This window comes from Cyanistes caeruleus, chromosome 2 (assembly GCF_971803275.1).
Source record: "Cyanistes caeruleus chromosome 2, bCyaCae1.hap1.1, whole genome shotgun sequence".
NCBI lineage: Eukaryota > Metazoa > Chordata > Aves > Passeriformes > Paridae > Cyanistes > Cyanistes caeruleus.
This window is the reverse complement of record NC_141702.1, coordinates 54,689,811-54,709,375: the sequence shown is the minus strand read 5'-3', so window position 1 is coordinate 54,709,375 and position 19,565 is coordinate 54,689,811. Positions and strand designations below refer to the sequence as shown.

General features: G+C 38.3%; 1 protein-coding gene across 3 annotated transcripts in view; it reads right to left on the bottom strand.

Moving 5' to 3' along the window:
- Positions 1-19,479, bottom strand: part of AKAP7 (A-kinase anchoring protein 7) — a 79,606-nt gene extending 60,127 nt beyond the window's left edge. The window contains exons 1-5 of one of the 3 annotated variants that reach the window (XM_086877109.1): positions 19,233-19,479; positions 14,323-14,472; positions 13,120-13,265; positions 8,496-8,632; positions 4,171-4,331 (exon numbers count right to left, since the gene is read on the bottom strand). In XM_086877109.1, the coding sequence (XP_086733235.1) occupies positions 4,171-4,331; positions 8,496-8,632; positions 13,120-13,265; positions 14,323-14,472; positions 19,233-19,392 (754 nt within the window). In that variant the 5' untranslated portion in view covers positions 19,393-19,479. The remainder of the gene's footprint in view (positions 1-4,170; positions 4,332-8,495; positions 8,633-13,119; positions 13,266-14,322; positions 14,473-19,232) is intronic. The other 2 variants (XM_086877110.1, XM_086877107.1) reach the window with 2 other exon arrangements.
- Positions 19,480-19,565: the final 86 nt, after the last annotated feature.

Here is a 19,565-nt window from a genome sequence, read left to right as displayed (position 1 = left end):
ATGAGTATTCTCCATCTTTCCTCCAGACATTATCATTACTACTTAGACTGAAAAATCAAACAAAATCTATGTTTTCTTTTATTAGCCTCAGGCTGACTGATGTTTGCAGCTTCAAAGTATACCCTAGAAATGCTAAAGCTATTTTTACAAGCTCAATGACTTCCTGGAACAAATTTTTGGACAGCTTTCAGACTGCCTTTCATGCACTTTGAAGTACTCTGTAATATCATTTTGTACCTCATTTTTATAATGTCAAAATTACTGAATGTCATCTGCCTCTTACACTGGATGCAGCTGAATCCATTAGACAACTCTTTCCCTATAATTAGAATGGAAATATGATATATGAAGCTTACTCAGAACCACTTTATGTAGGAAAAGCTCAAAAATTCAACAGCTAGATCAATACAGAACAGTTCATAGTAAAATTGCATATTAAGCCATATTCCGTAATACAAATGGCCATCTTCTTTCCCAAGATTTCATCAGACACAGAAACCTGCTACATACATATGTTTACTTCCAGACTATTAATTTCTGCTTGTTTCAAAATATGTTCCTTCAATTAAAAGATTTATAATTTAGCAACCGCATTCTGTCTTTTTATTTAATTTTTTTTTTGACTTTACACTTGGAAATGAAGAAAAACTGAGCATAGAAAACTTATCATTAGAACTATCATGTTAAGCCATGCTAAAATTATTACGTTCTTAGGGTTTTTTAAGAGATGGGCCAAAAGATAAGCCAGAGTCAAGCCAGTTTCCCAGCAGTTGCTCCACTGCTCCTTGGTTGTGTACTTCTACAGTGAGCTGTCACTGTCCCAGACCATTGCCATGTGTCAATGAGCTATACTGTTTTTTCAAGCACTCATCAGAAGTATGCGTGGGTTGTTTTGTTTCTCTCCATCACCACACACATATACATAAGAAAGATGAGCTCGTTCATAAAGTAGGATCCACGGAGCAGCTGGGCCAAGCAATCCCCACTTTGTGCACATGTCAGTACATAAGGTAAACCTTACACAACAGTGACAATATGAAGGCGAAGTCCTAAACTGAAAAAGAAACATAAGCAGAATTTCCAAAGAAAACTTGCTTCTTATACTGGCTTCAATCCATTCTAATACTTCCTATAAGTTTGTTATGATCACAAAAAGAAGTGGGTGGGAGTACCTTCTTTTAAACCACAATAAGCATACTGCTTCATTTTAGTAAGCTATTTATCAGAGCTATTGCAATTCAGTGTTTGGCAGCACTGTATGAAAAAGAATGTAAATTAAAAGCATTTGCTGTCCCTGCTTTCAGTATGATTTCAGAGAATCATACTTCCAGTCCCACCTAACTAAACAACAGCAATTTGGACTGCCACCTTTTTGTTCACTCCATACAAATCAGTTGTTCTAACGGAAAATTACAATACCTTTGAGAATAAAACTTTTTCATCATATGAAATGACCTAAGAACAACTGACAAGAGGCAAAATTAATTTATCATAGTTTCAGCCAGCTGTAACTAAAGTGAACTAAATTAACTGAATTAAACTATTTCCCTAGGCTGCCTGAAGGGAGGGCAATGAAATTCACCTTCAAATGGATGCTAAATGCGTCGTTCCACAATTTTTAAAGAAGCTCATAAACTATCATCCTTGTCAGAATAAGACTGTTCCTCTCCAGCCCCATGCCTGCCACTGCTCCTGACTTTTCTGCCAGCAGTTATGTAGCTATACAGTAAACTTCATGGGCAAGCTTGAATAGGCTAAAGATTAGCTGGCAAAAGTAAAAATGTTAATTTTACCACAGCTGAATTCTCCATGTGGCTGCATAAAGGGGTCAGATTGCTTTGGTTTGGTGGCAATGTAAGTTTATGCTTGAGTAAAGCTGCAATGCATCTAGAGAGGAAGATGGGCAAAATGACTCGCTTTCCTTTTCTCTTGCTCTGTAGTGTAGACTGCTAGGAAATCAATTCAAAGAGATTAGACTAAATGTCTTTTATACACAACTAAAGCTAAAGAAAATTACTAAGTTAGTTGTACTAACTGACTGTTGTACTACAGTGCAGACCTAACTGTATTAAAATATATAAGCCAACAAATCAACATTTCTTAAAAACAAAGGACCAAAACCAAATGAAATATTTGTATATATAAACAGAAGAGTAACTCTTCTGTTCATGAAATACAAGCTCCCTCTCATGGTCAGACCGTAACACGCATCATTAATCCATAAAATCAACATCTGCAAATCTTGTAGGTAAAAACAGGATTCACTTATTCACTTTTATCAGCTTCAAGCAGCATTTACAATATAGTTATTAAAATATAAATCAAGCAATTCATTATCTTTTCCAAATTCACTTAGTTCTTGTGCTGCTTTTGGCTGGGTAATTTTCTTCATAGTACCTAGTATTGGGTTATTTTTTTGATTTATGATGAACAGAGGTTTGATCGTTCAAGGATGTCTTGGTTACTACTGAGCAGCACTTGCACAGAGCCAAGACCTTTCCTGTTTCTCAGCCCACCTCTCCAGCAAGCAGGCTAGTCATGCACAAGGAGCTGGGAGGGGACACAGCTGAGACAGCTGATCCCAACTGACCACAGGGATATTCCACACTGTATGGTATCACCCTCAGCATTATACCGTGCTGGGGAAAGAAGGAAGGAGAATGGACTCTTGTCTTCCCAAGTCACTGTTAATGATGGAGCCCTGATCTCCTGGAGATGTCTGAATATGTGCCTGCCCATGGGAAGAGGTGAATGAATTCCTTGTTTTGCTCTACTTGAGTGTATGGCTTTTGCTTTCCTTGCTTAACTGAATTCAGGTCAACCCACAAGTTTTCTCACTTTTACTCCTCTGATTCTCTCTCCTAAACATCCGGGGAAAAGTGAGCCAGTGTCTATGGCTACATGGGACTGAGCTGCCAGCTGGGACTAAAGCACAACAGTCCTTCAAATATTCTGTGATGCAGCAAAGCATAAGAAAGAAAGTTTTTTAAAAAGTCCTGTAATTCTTTATGTCACTGTAAGGGCACCATTTATAAAAAGACTTTGACAAAGAGTTATTAAAATACTCCTCAAACCTCTGTCAGAACAGTTTAGCACTATTCCTGGCAGATAATTAAATTATGCTAATGTGTTTTAATGGATTTTTGGGAAGTAACTCACAAATCAGAACAAACAGAAGATCCACATTAGCTCTGCTTTTCCTGGACTTCCATCTCTGGTAAACCTACACTTACACTGGTATTAGCAGACATGCAATGGCCACTTTCAGATGTTTTTATTATCAAACAATTTTCTATACAGTTTATGGAACTACCATTTAGAAGGTAATTTAACTTCATCTATTTTCTATTGCCTATGTTATCAGTATTTCTCCTTCATTCATGTACAACACAAAATAACAACATGAAATCAAAATTCACCTTACAACATAGCAGAAGCCATATATAATCTTGAAGTAGCAAAACAGTGATTCCTTAATAAATTCAACTGAGGTCTTTGTAAAAGGTCAAACCAGCTGCACTTCAGAAATGAAACCAATGAATTGCTAGAGAAAACACTGTATTAATAAAAGACTTTTACAATTTTTCCTTCTGTACTGGACTGCAAAGAGGTAGTGTGACAGCAGCAGTCTTTGCAACTCTGAAAATGTCTCATATGGGTTATTGCTCTATTAAAAAATGGTGTGACCTCACATTCCTCAGAGCACAAAAGATAATTCATCAATACTGAAAAACTCTTTTAAAGAGTCTTTCCAAGGAATAGTTGGAATTGCTGGGATAGTTTTAAAGGACACCAGTGAATTACAGACAGTACTGTTCTTTGAGAACTTTTATTAAATATCTGTAAACAACATAGTTTAAGTAAAGACTCATAGGCAGATAAAAATGGACCAAAACAAGGTAGCATGGAGTCTTTACATCCCATTTACAAATGTGCACTATGTTTTTGACATACACTAAATCAAATGTTATCAGAGAACAGTACTGTCTATAATTCATTAACATCCTTTTGAATATATGCAGAGTAGGCTAGGAAGTTAATTATGTAGCATTTGCAACTGTCACAGGTAAATTAATATTGAATAAATTAGCACCAACTTATCTTTGTGCTCCATTCTCATTTAGGTTGCTGAGAAGTCTTTAAAACACTAACTAGATTGACAAGTTGTACCTGCTATTTCCTTAAGTAGTCTTGTATGATCATTTTCTGCCAAATTCACAAATCCAACTTGATTTCTGAAGTGATCAATTCCTTGAAAAGACAAATCCACTCTTTTTCCTTTCAGGAGATTGTCTACAAAAACCTTGCTGTCTGAAAGAGCACCAACTGCTCTGTTGAGAGGAAAGAAAATACCAATGTCAAATATATTTCTGCTGTTAATATTGCTATTAATCATTATATCAATAAATGAAACAAAGATTTTTTTAGTATCAATTTATTATCTATTGTGGTATTTTTTTATCTATCTCCTACCAATACAGATGTTGTTATTATTATTACCACCATCTTTTTATTAACCTAAAGTGGTTCATACACTGTGCTATAAAACCATTCAAATAAAAAGGCAGACTTAGCAGTGGGTTTAATTCCTCAAGAGTTTCCCTCAGTCCTCAAGATATCCAGATACTAACATGACAGTGTCCCTATTACGTTGTGCATCCCATTTAAATAAGATGATTACTCAAAAGTATTTAGTTTTCCATTCTTAAATTAATTTTTTCCTCTCCTGATATGTCAGTTGAACTAAGATTCCTCTTCAGTCAAAGTTAATACAGTGTTAGTTAAATTATAAACAAATGTGACATTACATATATAATGACAAAATTATATAGAAATTACAATAAAGCTCATGGAGAACTGTTATTAAAAGAGGTACTATGTCAATTTACATTTACTTTCTGTAAGAGAGCTAAGAGGCATCCACACACTGCAATAACAAGGCACAAACCTTTTAATAATCATCTTAATTAGCCACATCAAGTGTATGTACAATTACATGAAATAATTGTTTTGACCTGCACTTAAAATGATTCAAATTCTAAATAAAAACCATGTAAACATTCTTAGTGTTTTCTAAAAGATCTCTCACATCTCACAGTTTTAATTCTTTTCAATAAACCTGAATGTAATCTTTTCCCTAAATCAATGCAGACATTATAAACACTAGATGGCAGTAATAGGTTAAAAATGCTCAAAAGAGGTATTTTTACTTTTTCTGTCCTAGCTGGACGAAAGCAATCACCGTGATTTCTACAGTAGGTTAAACGATTTCATTGAAGCCTGTAGAAGTTCAAGAATCTCTACACATTCCCATTGTGTTTAACAAGGTGGACTCTTGATGTGAACTGTACATTAACTGGTACCTAGGCCAAGTTAAGAAACACATGAAGGTTGATTATATGACAAAATATCCTTCATTGATAGAGCCCCCCTTGTGGTCTTTTGAGAGAGCTTTCATCTATAAGTTAGAAGTACTTTAGCTCCTTTATAACGATTTTAAACAACAATGCCATTACTTGTTCCTTGGCAAAGATATTTTACTTTAAGCATAGTCTCTGTCACTTACCTATCCTATTATCACTGTTAGAGACAAGGCTGTTCCTGTGTCTTCCCTTTGTGCTGTACTTCAAGACCTTTCCATAAAAAAAATCTAATACTGGTTCTACCTGTCAGATTACTTCACATATAAGCAGGCATAGATTTATTTACCAACATGAACATAAAAATTGGTGCAAAACAAGTACAGATACTTTAAATACACTGAGTCAAATTAAGTTAAAGCTCATAAAAGGCTTTTAAGTATTGATTCATGAATGTATTTAAAATCCATCTCTGGATTTTTTATACGTGAGAACTAGTCAACCAAAAGTCCATGGAAAGCTCTGTTCCTCAGATGAACAAAGATTTATATTTCCATGCTGTAGGGTCTGCTGCAGAACTCACTGACCAGCCCAGGTATACCAAATGAGTTCTATGAAAGGTCAATCCACACAGTGCAGTGTGCTTTCAGTTTAGCATACTGTGGCATCAAAGATCTAGGTCTACTTTTCCTTTTATTTATAATCTTGCAAACAGTAAAATATGCAGAAAAATAGTTGTCATCTCACTCCAGCCATTTTGCCTTTTGTATTCTGTCAACCACTTTATAACGTCTAACAATTGCACAAGGACAAACATTTCCACTGAAGTCAATAGCTAAAAACACAACAGTGGTATTTTCTTGTTATTCCATACCAAATAATATTTAAAATGCCAACTTGTAATTATACTCAGTGCAACTAATCCACAGAGACACCCAAAAAATTTACAAGCACTTTGATCTAAAGTCAAAAAGGAAATAAAACAAATAATTAAACAGCATATTCTAAGTGAACACAAGCTAGAATTATAGAAGCACTACCCATTTTCTTTCTATACTGTTGTAATGTAACTACTGTAGCACTTAAAATTCATGAGGTTTCTTTGTAGCAATTTCTGAGGTTTAATTTTCATCACTTGTTAGAAAAAGTGATCTTGCAAAAAAAGCCAAACTCAATTTCGTCAGTTCTGTTATTTGTAATGCAAAGGTGAGATTCACAGAGTCTGACAGAAAACTAGCAAGAAAAACTTGACACTATAATCACATAATCAGGAATTTACTGCAAAAGTAGGCATATCCTGATTTCTAGCATCTGATCCCATGACTATGCATACAGTGAGCAGAGAGTAGAACTTCTTGGCTTGAAGGGAGTGCTGTCATGACTCTTGATTACTTTCTTTCATTCTAGTTTCAAAATCTCACATTCTTGATTTCATACAGTCCTACAAAAAGAGATGTATAGTGTATTCATGAAGGCTAGACCACAGTCAATTAGTTTGGACACTCACATGGGAACTGCAGGTCTGGATTCCCTTAGAAGGAGCGGCCTAGAATACAGATCCTCCATTTTCAGGGTGAAAGCAGTATGTACTAAAATACCATACAAAGGGCTTTGTGCTGAATTGAATGTTATGTTTAGCACATTCTTATCACGCATTTGACTTCAAATAGCATTCAACACATTTCATTTCTGTATAGACAGAGGCACTATTGTGCAAACACAGTTGAAAAATTGTAGATATCTAAGTAACTTAATGGATCCAAACCTAAGGATCTGTGAACTCTCAGATGCCCAGTTGACTAGCTGCACTTTGAGAGATTACTCTCCCCCTACATTACACACAGCTTCTTTTGCCAGCCTGGATCTTGGTTTCTTTCCATTAACCTGGTATCAAAAATTGGTGAAGTAAGAAAAAGGCAAATTCAGCATTTTACTCTTTGAGATCTCCCAAAAGATGAAACAAAAAACATCAGTTATGAAATTTAAAAAAAAATCTCATTTAAAAGAACATGCAATCTAGAATACCTGAGGATAGCTGAGCTAGAAACCTATAGGAGGCATCTGGCCAGGGAAAGGGTGAATCTCTGAGGAAGCTGCTGCTGACTAGAGGATAGTTCTGAGTGCCTGGACTGTAGAGTTCTGCTGGGAGAGGCAGAGAAGAACTCTGTAAGTCAGTGCTTTGGTAGCATTCAGACAGTGAAAGCTGAGAAGGGGCCCACAGAGTAGCAGAATATCCTGAATTTGAGAATATTTGTTTTGGTCTCTTAAAAAATACTCATGAAGTACATGAGTACTTGTACAAAACACACATGTGCTTTGAGGTATTATCCCATGCTCCTTTTTTAAAAAGTTTGTACTTCAAACCCTTTAAAAAAAAAACCCTCATAGAAACACCTGGTGGTTGTTCTCACCCATTTTCAGATACTATCACAGTTTACTCATTAACCAGGCACATGGAGAGGGGAGGCAATCTACCAGATCTAGTATCCTTTGCTTGCCTTCTTATTCTCTGTTCCTGGCTGTTACTCTCCCCTTAGAACAGACTGTTGAAGATGCTGACAAATTTGCACCTTCACAGGACAGGTAGGAGTACAGAGATCTCAAGGATACAGCATTTGAAGAAAACAAATGTGCAGAAACAAGGCAACTGATTTAGACATGCTGATCATTCATTATTTTTAGGTGTGTCAAATGCTTTCAGCCAAAATACTTCTACTTACTAGAAGCATGCCCTTGATTACCAAATGGTTCCTACATTCTGCCTTGGATTTTCACTATCTTTTGAGCAATCTTCACTTCAACAGATTTTTAATTCCCCTGTCCCCTATATCAAAACATTGTTTTAAAATAATTACTTTATCAAACATGAGATTTATGTGTGCAAGTTCAGCATACAGTAGGAAAAACGCAAGGGAAAAACACATACTTCGTTCAGAGCTTATTACATACCATAAATTATGAAAACAGCTAATATTAAGATTAGCATTTTAAAAACAACATGAATTAAATGTTCAATAACCTTAGAAAATTAGGGCTGTGTATGATACAAAAAAGTGTCAGTTAACCCTGCTGGTTTCTCTATGAGCACATCAAGCAAAAATACTAGTATATACTTAATTTGTAATAAACACCTACACGCTAATTTCTTCTTCACTGGATAAATGCATCACTAGCATGGTGACATGCAATGAGCCAGAGCGAACCATTGCTTTGGAAAGCCTTTGATCCTTCTGTATTATTGTGTCTTGGACAGTCTGAATACTTCCAGTAATCTGGGAAGAAAGATACAGAAACAGCAGTTAGCCACTACAACAATTACTGTATCCCATCATGCAAGTGAACAAGAAAGCACACAAGTAAAAACAAATGTTTATGTAAAAACCATTCTAGCAGAAGAAAGTTTCATCCTCTGACAAAGCTGTGCTAGTTGACCTGAGTGAACCCAAACTGGGTACAAATGGAGTGCTTAATAAATCACTGGACACTCCCCACCACATCTTAATAGGAGTTTCCTTCCATAAGTATCATAAACTCCTGAAGCAGATTAAGATCATCCAGTTTTACACTGCCAATAATACCAATAAAAAGCTTCTTCAAGGAAATTTCTCTGCCCACTCTGCTAAATGTCTATCTTGGTATGCAAAGGTAAGTGACTAGAAAAAAATGAGCTTTGACAGACTGGGCACATAGAAAACCAGAATATTCAGTAAATAATTCATAGAAATCTGATTTGCAATTCTGATTATATTGTCCAATAGACTGATGAAGTTAGAACTCTATACCAGTTGCAAGGCAACATATCTAAATACATTTTAAGGGAGTATATACATTACATCTGTCTTTCTCTTTAAAAATACTGGAATTGCAATTTTTTTATTTAAAATTATTTATATGGTTATACATGCGCTATAAATTGCATCCAGAATGTTGACTATGCTTGACATTATGCTAGTTGTATTGTAGCAGTTTAAAAACCAAAACACTAAAAACCTGCAACAATTCTTGAGTATGTTAGTGACAATTAAATCAAGTCAAATAAACCTGACCATCTGACAAAATGAATTACTTCTTAAAGCACAGTGAGCAAAGACAAATCATCTTTGGAGATTTCAACATGCTTCTTTTAGACTTTATACACCAATCTCACTTTCTTGTTGCTTACTTGTTTGAAACTCAGTGGTGAATACTTCACTAATTACTTTACTTCTGTAAGATAAGCCCAAGTAGCTCTTAAGTATAAAAAAAAACATTGATATATTTTGGTAGCTCTGATAATCATAAGGAACACAAATTTCCTGGGAAAAAAACCCACAGTCTAATGGGAGTGTTCCATATTTTTCTGAACTGAATTTCTTAAGATGAGTTTTGCCATGCAGAAGTTTTACGTAGTAAGTCATAGATATCTACTACTGTCATATAAATATAACTAAATTATAACTCAAAGGAACTACAAGGGTAGTGAGGAGGATGGAAGGCAAAAGCTACTTGCCAGAAAACAGGATATGGAATTTACAAAACCACAAGTGTCTTAAGTAGTGTAGGGCGTATGACGAAAATTCCACCAACATTTTATCATAACTCATGTTGTTGTAAGACTATCTTCCTTCATATGTCAGAACTGACCTTATCCTGGATAAATAACAGTTTCATTGTCTCAGCTGGAGGAGGAATTTAACCCATATTTAAGCAAAGAACTGGTAAATGTGATCCCCGCTAATTACAATGTATTGACTGAATGATTATTTAAGTTTATAAGCTAAAGCAAAAAAAGAAAAACTTAAAAATTAAATAAGAGTCATACTAATTACAAATTTCAACCATTGCTTCTAAATTTAATTTGTACCTGTGAGCTGGCAAAAGGAAAAATATAAATGTAAGTGTACAAGTCCTTCAGAGTACAGAAGACAGATGTGGAACTGTGTTATCATAGCAGTAAAAACCACCCTAGCTCTGAAAGAGATCAATATTATTCAGCATTTAGTTTAGCAATCCCACATCCCCATAACCCTATAACTCCCTTCAGTAGTACTTCCACACAAGTATTCCACACATGTTCTTTTAAGGCTCATTCTTTTATGCAAGCACCAATGGCACAAAAACTATAGGAAATTAATGCCTCTGAGATGTCAATTTTTCTCTCCAAAACTGGACAAGAGGTTGAAAATTCAAAAAACCCCAATGGACAGGCTCATAGCTGTATAAACTCTTATTAGGAGACCAAGTTAAAAACTTAAAAAATAATATGGCTTTGGAACAAGGTTAAGTCCAAAGACAGCCAGTTAGCTGTTCCAGAGAGGTTATTGCTGAATCCATCAAGAAAGTATGAAAAATCCTGCCTTTTGGATACAGGTGAAATAAAAAGAAGGCTGAGTATGTCCTCCCTCTCTGGCTGAAAGACAGTGCTCTACACAATCAACATTATTTGGAGAGAAAAAAAAAAGTTCTCGACTAAATTTTTCAGAATTTCAGAAACTTATTTTTCAGATGCTTTCCCTGAAGTTATGTGATCAAAGTGTAACACAACAACTGTTAAACAGGTGTGCCATCACAATGCGTATCCCAATTTCAGATTTGTTCAGATTTATTGTTTTCTTCAATAAATCTAAGGTGAAATTAACATTTGGGTGTACTATTCTAATTAAGCAAACTAGGACTCTTCAAATGCTATATAACAAGATATGACTCACTGCATAAATGAGTCCTAAATAGCACAAACTGATATTTAACCTGCTACTTTCATTACCTTACAAAGTATTATTTTACATTTCAACTGCTATCATGCTATTTCTTTTTAGTTGACATGTCATAAGTTAAAGAATTTTTGAAAGCAGATCACACTTAACAATTCCTCCCTCTGATTTTTTTTAAAAATACATTCAAAAAAAGGCCTCAACTACTGATTTTAAGATTTTCTCTCCCATTACCTGAAATACATTATTCTGAAGGGTAATAGAATAAGATTTGCATATTGCAAAGATACTACTAGTAAGTAAATGTAAAGCTTTAAAGATTTTTCAGATCAATAGTAATTATAATCAAGACTGGAAACCCTGAGAGCTAACCTACCAAGTGATAACATGACATTTAAGTCATAACTTAAAAAAACCCCAAACAAATAGAAAAAGATACAAAGATCATAATCCATTTAAGTATTTTTGCACCAGTTCAGTATAAATTCAAAATTAATTTCTGAAGATTCAAAACAATTAAAACGAAAACATGGAAGTTTTTCATTTTCCAAGAGGAACAGTTGATTAAATGTTTCAGAAATATCCTTTATTGTCCTCTGTGTAAAGCTTAAATTACTACATAAAATACGAAGGAGTAATACTAATGCTTAAAATACTTCACTGGAATAAAAGCAGATCTTCAAAAAAATAAAGGTCTCACATTACCAACTGAAATTCTACCACCAATTGACAGATTCACTGACTATCAAGAAACAAGATATCTGAATTTTGGCTAACATTGCCTATAAAAATTCCATGTATTTTCTACTTTCAGTACAACTCTATCTCTAAGGCAAGTATAAACAAAACTTTCTAGCAAAGTTCTTGAATTCCCAAATGCTCTGAGATTCAGTTTAAAGAGTTGTTTCTTTACCTCTGTAAATGACATGACTAAATAATGACATATAAAAAAATCAGGCATACTTAAGACCTTCTCAACCAACCCTTGGGCATAGTAACAATCATCAGCAAGAATTCTCAATTACCAGATTATATAACCCCAACATTATTCTTGCACTTTTTAAATCACGGAATCTGTTAAACGGATCTGGAAGAAAAGGTATTTTAGAATAAGATATCACAAAAGATATCCTAAAATATTTATATCAGGTTTCCTGGATCTTATAAAACCAGCCTTTACTATCTCTTCTTCATATATTATATTTTGAATAAACGAAGACTGCAGTGTTATTTTCTTTTCATATTTCCTTAATATTCTTTCACTTTTTCAGAGAACTGATAATACAGATGTAGGAGGAGTTAAAATTCATCTGAGATAGTTCCTGATATTAAAAAAACCCCACAAACTAAATTTGCAAATGGTGTTAAACTGCTGGGTTCAACTTTTTAAATGTAATGCACCTGCTTCCTTGTTTCAGACATGAAAGATATCAAAGATGTACCAGAGACAACCTGCAGCATGTAAGAAATCCTTTTCATTTACTGCCTAAATGAGACAACTCATGTAACTGCAAGAAAATACATTTTCTTAAAGAGCTCTTTGCATTTCCTGAATCCACATGAACAGCATCTCACTAAAACAACAGTTGTTTAAATTTTAAATAAGATGAATCAATTTACTGGAAAATGCTAAACTATAAACTGCCAAGTTAAAACAGTAACAGACCCAAATATAATTTTATAGATAAAGAAATCTAAAAATATTGCTAGAGTTTTTCTTATTAAATTAAAAACTAAAGTGTAGCTTCCTTATTCTACATGAACAACAAAATAGGCAATAGCATAACACTACAGAGGGGAAATTTCAGCCAGCTTCAGTGAAATCTGTAGGACTGACAAAATAAATAAAAATGTAAGTATTTTTCCTCCAGTCTTTTTTAGAAAAGCAATTTTATTCACAAAAATGTTATATAACATAGCATTACTCATTGAATGGACTGCTAATGTTTCTTTAAAAATACCTGAAAAAAAATTGTTTTGCACAATATCAAACATTGTTCTTTTTATAAACACATGTACCTGTTGAAGTAATTCTGGTTATACCAAATTAGTATGATAAAGATTATCACCTTTGGATTAGTAATTGGAAGAGAAATAAAATAATTTGGCTGATATTGTTTATTCTTTTTCTTCTTTCTCTCAATGTCTTCTTCAATTTCCCTTCCAGCAGTCCGCTTTCTTTTCTTCTTAATACTTAGTTCAGAAGTTGCACGCACTGAAGAGAAAAAAAAGAGTTACTTTCAGTATGCAGACATTTAAACAAATATAGTCTTAATATGACACCAACAGGAGCTGGACTTCAATCAGCGGAGTGGAGCATGTCTTCCCACTCACCTGCTCTGTCCATGCCCTGAACTGTCTGACTGGGATCCAACTCTGACCTGAATAAATGTAGCCATACAAGTGAAGTACCACACCTGAACTAACAGCCTACACCTCTAAGCAAGGTTTATAAGCTGCTAACACAGACACACAGCTTCCAAACCATTGAGCCTCCCTTAGCCAACGTATGCAGCCGGACTACAGGCCTGCATATTGTCCACACTTGAACACAGACATGACTGTAGAGCAGAAGGGCCAATATTAAGCTTGAAAAATCCCATGCATTCTGCATTTTTAAATATGAAACACAATAATACAAAGGATTATTAAAGCAAAAAGTTGTAGTAGACTAAGACTGACTAACCTATAGCACAGGAGCCAAACTCAGCCCAGAAGAAAGTATCATCCCAGCCAGATCTGCTCTCTACCTCCTCCTTTCCCAGAGACACCTTCTGTGACTTCTTTCTAGTGAAAGAAATGTGTGTGTCCTCAGCTCTTCCTTTGCACAAAATTGTTTTCCTCTTAGCTCATTTCCTTGAGCCTTTACAGACCCTCTCCCACCACATGGCCTAATACATAGTCATCAGCTGATCAGGCTGCAGACATTCACTGTGCAATTAGGAGTGTCCTCCCAGCCCCATGCTGGGAATACCCATATTGAAAGACAGCTCACAAAACCTGAGAAGCCCACATACAGTAATGTGAATTGACATATGAAATGTCTTTATTCTGTGACTCATTGCTCCACAGAATAACAAAAGGGTGAATTCTTAATATGCTCAAGGACTGACTACTAATGAGAAGGGCTCTGGACTGCAACCTGTTTGTAGGAATACAGAATACAGAATGTTCCATGTGCACGGTCCATGTGTCAATGCCAACAGGTAGGACCAAGAACTGAGTGCATGATGTGTCTATGCTTTCACATTACTTCTGTTTAATGTACTTACTAGCACATTCATCTTCAATATCTGTGTCCACAAATGGCATTTCTGCCATTAGAGAGTCTACTGAATTAACAGCACATGGCTCTTCTCTCTGTTGTGTTTCTTCCTCATTCTCTTTAAAGATTTTCTTTTGCTGTATATTTTCCAGACCATCTGTAATATATTTAAAATAACACACTGGGTCTTAGTTTTTGATATAAACAGATAAGATACATTATCCATAAGCAACATACCAAGTAAACATTTCATTAATTATCAGCAAATAAATATTGACATATAACCCCGCGAGGATCCTGTTCTTCTTGTCAACAGATCAGTAAAAATATGTTAGCATTTTATGTGAAATAGCAAAAAAAGACAGTTCTGCTTTCTATATTTTAATAACCCATGGTCTTGTTTGGTTCCAAGTAAATGAAGTTACTGCAAAAAAAACCCCAAAAACTTATAGCTGAGCATAAAAAATAATGCCTTTCAGACATCACATGAAGTTCATTTCAGATAACAGTAATGGTATATGAAATTCAGTGCAGACAAATATGGGCAAATTAATTCCACTGTAAACACACTGAAAATGAGGCATGAAGAAGAAGGAAGGGAATCCCATCATTCCACGTATAACAAAGGGTTCTCAGCTGACTCCATCATTCAGGAATGAGATGATTATTCCTGCATCTCCCACTCAGTTTAGCAAGTTTTAGACAGCAATGATCTGAATTTCTCATTCTGAAAACTGACTTTTAGTATTTAAGCTAAATAAGGAAATCAATGTAAATGAAAGCACATCCTGCATGTACGAAGATATACATGAAGCTCTACCTCAGAGTAATACCACAATCACAGAATATTTTGACGTAGGCAGGACAGAATAATGTCCACTAACAAGTTTTTAAAAAGGTCTTTTCCCCCAGGAATACTGAGTATGAGCATCTAAGTAATTTCCTTATTTTTTCCTTATGTCTACTTTGCCTTTCTGCATCAATGAACTCTAATATTGGCATACTACGTTATACCTTAAAACGAAACAACCAAAATCTTCCCTAGCAGCAAACAATGGGCATATAATCAGGCACCCAGCAATACTCTTTTGGGACAACTCCACAATGGGATTACTGTAGTGGAAGGAGACTTATCTTAGAATTGCAGTTTATCCCAGGACAGCTCATTACTACAGACAACACATTTTCAAAGCTCCGCTCATGACCAGCACAGATGGCCCAAATCTGGCCTAAGAGGAAAATTCAGCAGCAAAAGTGTACATTATGTTCTTGAGGCATGCAAGGCTACACATGTATAAAATTGATATTACAGACCCAGCGTGGGTGATTATCACCCTGTGGAATGTTTCTTACACATATCACTTTATGCTAAGGAAGATAAATAAAAGAACAACTTGATTAAATGCTAATTCACTCCAGGCTAAAGTAGGGAGGCATAAATCACTCTGTGGTTGTAGTCTGACACCTAACTTTATCCCCCCAGGCTATTCAAAGGAAAAAAAAAGTATTTAGATTTGTTACTTGTTCTCCTTGCAGAACTATGCATAACAAACATGCTAAAGCAAGAATAAAATTATTACTTAACATTCAGATTTAAGCTCACACAAAACAGATTGTTTCTGGTATCCATGAGCATACTGAAAACAACCCTGGATCCAAAGAGATCTCAAAGAGAAGGACAAGACAGAGGTCCATGAAATTGACAAGTGGGTCAGGCTGGGGCAGAAAACCTCAAAATTCAGCAGTGCAGAATCATCATCAGTTGGGAAAGATGAAGTTGGGAGCAAAAGGGGTTTGTTAAGGTAGCATCAGTTACAGAACAAGGACTTGCATAAATCTAAGGGGTGTATATTTCAGATTACAGGTTTCCTTTGCTCTACTCAAAAAGCATCATACTTGTGCCACTTTGCAACATGCTGCCTCTTCACAATAGTAAAGTCACAGCTACAGCAATTAACATTGCACCTTGAGTAAACTGAATTGAGCAGGTAGTTGGAGAGAAAGAGATACGATCCTCCTGAGCCTCTTACTCCAGGTTAAACACCCTCAGTTTCCTCAGCTGCTCCTCATCAGAATTGTGCTCCAGATCCCTCACCAGCGCCATTGCCCTTCTCTGGACAGCTCCAGCACCTTAATGTTCTTCCTGAACTGAGGGGCCCTGAGCCGGACACAGGAGTTGAGGTGTGGCCTCATCAGTGGTAAATACATTGGGACAATCACTGCCATGGCCCTGCTGGCCACACTATAACTGTTCAAGGCCAGAATGCCATTGGCCTTTTCGGCCACCTGGGAAAACTGTCTCCTGACTGTCAAAACCTGTACCAGGTCCCTTTCCATTGGGTCACTTTTCAGCCACTCTGTCCCCAGCCTGTAGTGCTGCAGGGGATTGTTGTGGCCAAAGTGCAGGACCCAGCACTCTGCCTTGCTGAATCTCCTATCATTGAAATCAGCCCATTGATCCAGCCTGCCCAGATCCTTCTGCAGAGCCTTCTTACCCTCCAGCAGATCAACACTCCAACCCAACTTGACCTTGCCTGTGAATTTGCTAGTGGTAGACTTGATCCTCTCACCAGATTATCAATAAAGATACTGTAGAGGAATGGACCAAACACTGATCCCTGGGGACACCACTAGTGACCAGCTGCCAACCAGATGGGGCACCATTCACCACCACTCTCTGGTCTGGCTGTCCAGCCAGCTCCTAACCCAGAGAAGAGTGCACCTGTCCAAGCCATGGGCTGACAGCTTTTCCTGGTGTGCTATGGGAGATGGTGTTGAAGGCTTTGCTGAAGTCCAGATAGACAACATCCACAGCTTTATTCTCATTCACCAGGTGGGTCACCTGGTCGTAAAAGGAGATCAGGTTGGTCAGGAAGTATCTGCCTTTCCTAAACCTGTGCTGGCTGGGCCTGATCCCTTGTCCCGCCTGTGCTGTATGATCACACTTACAATGATCTGCTCCACCACCTTGCTGGGCACTGTGGTCAGACTGCCAGACCTGTAGTTCCCTAGATCCTCCTTCCAGCATTTCCTGTAGATGGGCATCACAGTGGCCAGCCTCCAGCTGCCTGGGACCTCCCCAGTTAGCCATGACTAATGATGGATAATGGACAGCAGCTTAATGAGCTCTTCTGCCAGCTCCCTCATCACCCTAGAATGGATCACATCCAGCTCCATCACTTGTGAGCATCTAAGTGGTTAAGCAGGTCACTAACTTCTTCCTCCTGGATTACAGGGGATCCATTCTGCTTCTCCTCCCCATCTACCAGTTCAGCTGGGGCCAGATGCCCTGGCCAAGTCTTACTGTTGAAAACTGAGGCAAAGAAGGTATACCTCAGCCTCCCCTTCTTTGCCTGTCCCCTCTGAAGAGCCTGTAGCCACCCACTGCTGCACTCCAGTTGTGACAGTCACCCCCCACCTTTCCCTGATGGCAGCTACATCATGTCTTTTCTGCTGCACGATGGCCTCCAGTTCCTCCTGGAACTGTGTTTCTTATCCATTCTGCGGGCACTGGTGATGCACTTCAGCTGGGCTATCAATTTCACCCCTAACTCTGGCATGCAGGCCCTACACCCATCCCTAGTGAGCCTGGTCTCATTCCCTTCCCCCTTCAAACCTTCTCAATCAGCCCTGCCAACTCATTGTCTAGAACACTTTTGCCTGTTAGACAGGTGAACATCATCTGCAGTTCTGGTGCTGCATTAATCTCCACATGATCAAAAAAACCCAGATTCCACCATCTTTAAGCCACTTGTTGATCACATGGGTTTTCCTTCTGTTCCATTCCTTCTGGCATTTACCTCTGATACCAAAGGAATCAAGGAAAACATCACCTGTGTTTTCCTATCCCTTCAACAAGTCAACGCAGTGCCTTGAAGTCCTGTTTGATTACCCTGGTACTTCTCTCATCAACCTCACCACTGTCAACCTGGACAGCCAGCAGTGGGTAGTAACCAGTGCGCAGAATTAGCTCAGGGTGTCTCTTGGTAATATCCCTTACCTGGGCCACAGGAAGTCATCACACTTTCCTGTGGAGTAGGTCCACCTGGCATGCAGGGAGCCCTCAGACACCCTGAGAAACAAGTCACCCACTACAGCTGCTCTTCTTTTTTTCTTAATACCTGCATTTGTGATCCGCCTGGTTGATTGCATTGATCTGGAAGACCCTCCAGATAAATCTTCTTCTCCACTGTTGTCTGCCTGACCCTCAAGATCCAGGGCCTGTTACCTTTTCCATAAAGGCACCTTTTCCATAAAGGCACCTAATTACATAAATTCTCCTAACTCTCTGAGCTGGGACCTTTTTCCATTTCTTCCCATTTGCCTGAGGGCAAGAGGGTTGGGGCTCCTTGACTCTTGCTGAGCTTTCACCCACTGCTTTCTACTCCTGTTTTTAATAATAAATCTTTTAGAGACAGTTTAGCTAAGAGCTGCTGTAGAAGTAGATGACCTTAGTGTTGACGCGTTTTGAACCTCCAGGGCTGGCACTATAATTTACATAGGTAAGGAAATCAACGACAACAACAACAATAATAACAACAATAATATTTCTTGTGGAAAAAATGGGGGGGGGGGGGGGTGCTAATATTCAACTCAGGTCAGATACAGAGCTAGGGAACTAAAAAGAAAAGGAGTAGTAGTAAACTAAGGGGGGAAAAAAGCGTAGATTTAGTGTTTGGTCAGTGTTTCAGGGTCAGCAGATTGAGTGCTCAGCCGGATGCACACACAGCCGGCAAGCCCAGGGACCGAGCGGGGCAGGCAGGGAAGCGCCGGAGCCCTATCAGCAAGAGCCCACAATTAAGTTGGAAAGTTTTCCCCTGCGCCCCGCACGCCCAGCGCCCGCCCGCAGCCCAGGAGGGAGGCGGGCTCGGGGCCTCGCCAGCGCCTGCCCTCTGCCCCCACCCCGCCGCCTCTCACCGTGCTTCGGGGCCACCCCGGCCACGCTCCGGGCTTCGCCCCCGGCCCGTTCCGCTCCCTCCGCCGGCCGCAGCGCCATGGGCACGGCCCGCCGGGCGAGCAGGGCTCGGGCCGCCGCCGAGCACAGCGCGGGGAGAATCCGCTGCAGCAGCGGCCGCATACCCGGCGGGGGCGAGCAGCGCTGCCCGCCGGGAAGCCGCGGGGCCGAGAGGGTCTGGCGGAGCGGCCGCGCCCCTCGGGGAAGCGGCGGGGAAACGGGGCCGTGCGGCCGTGGAACTACAGCTCCCGGCACGCTCCGCGGCGGGGATGGGCGGCCGCACGGCCCTGCCCCTC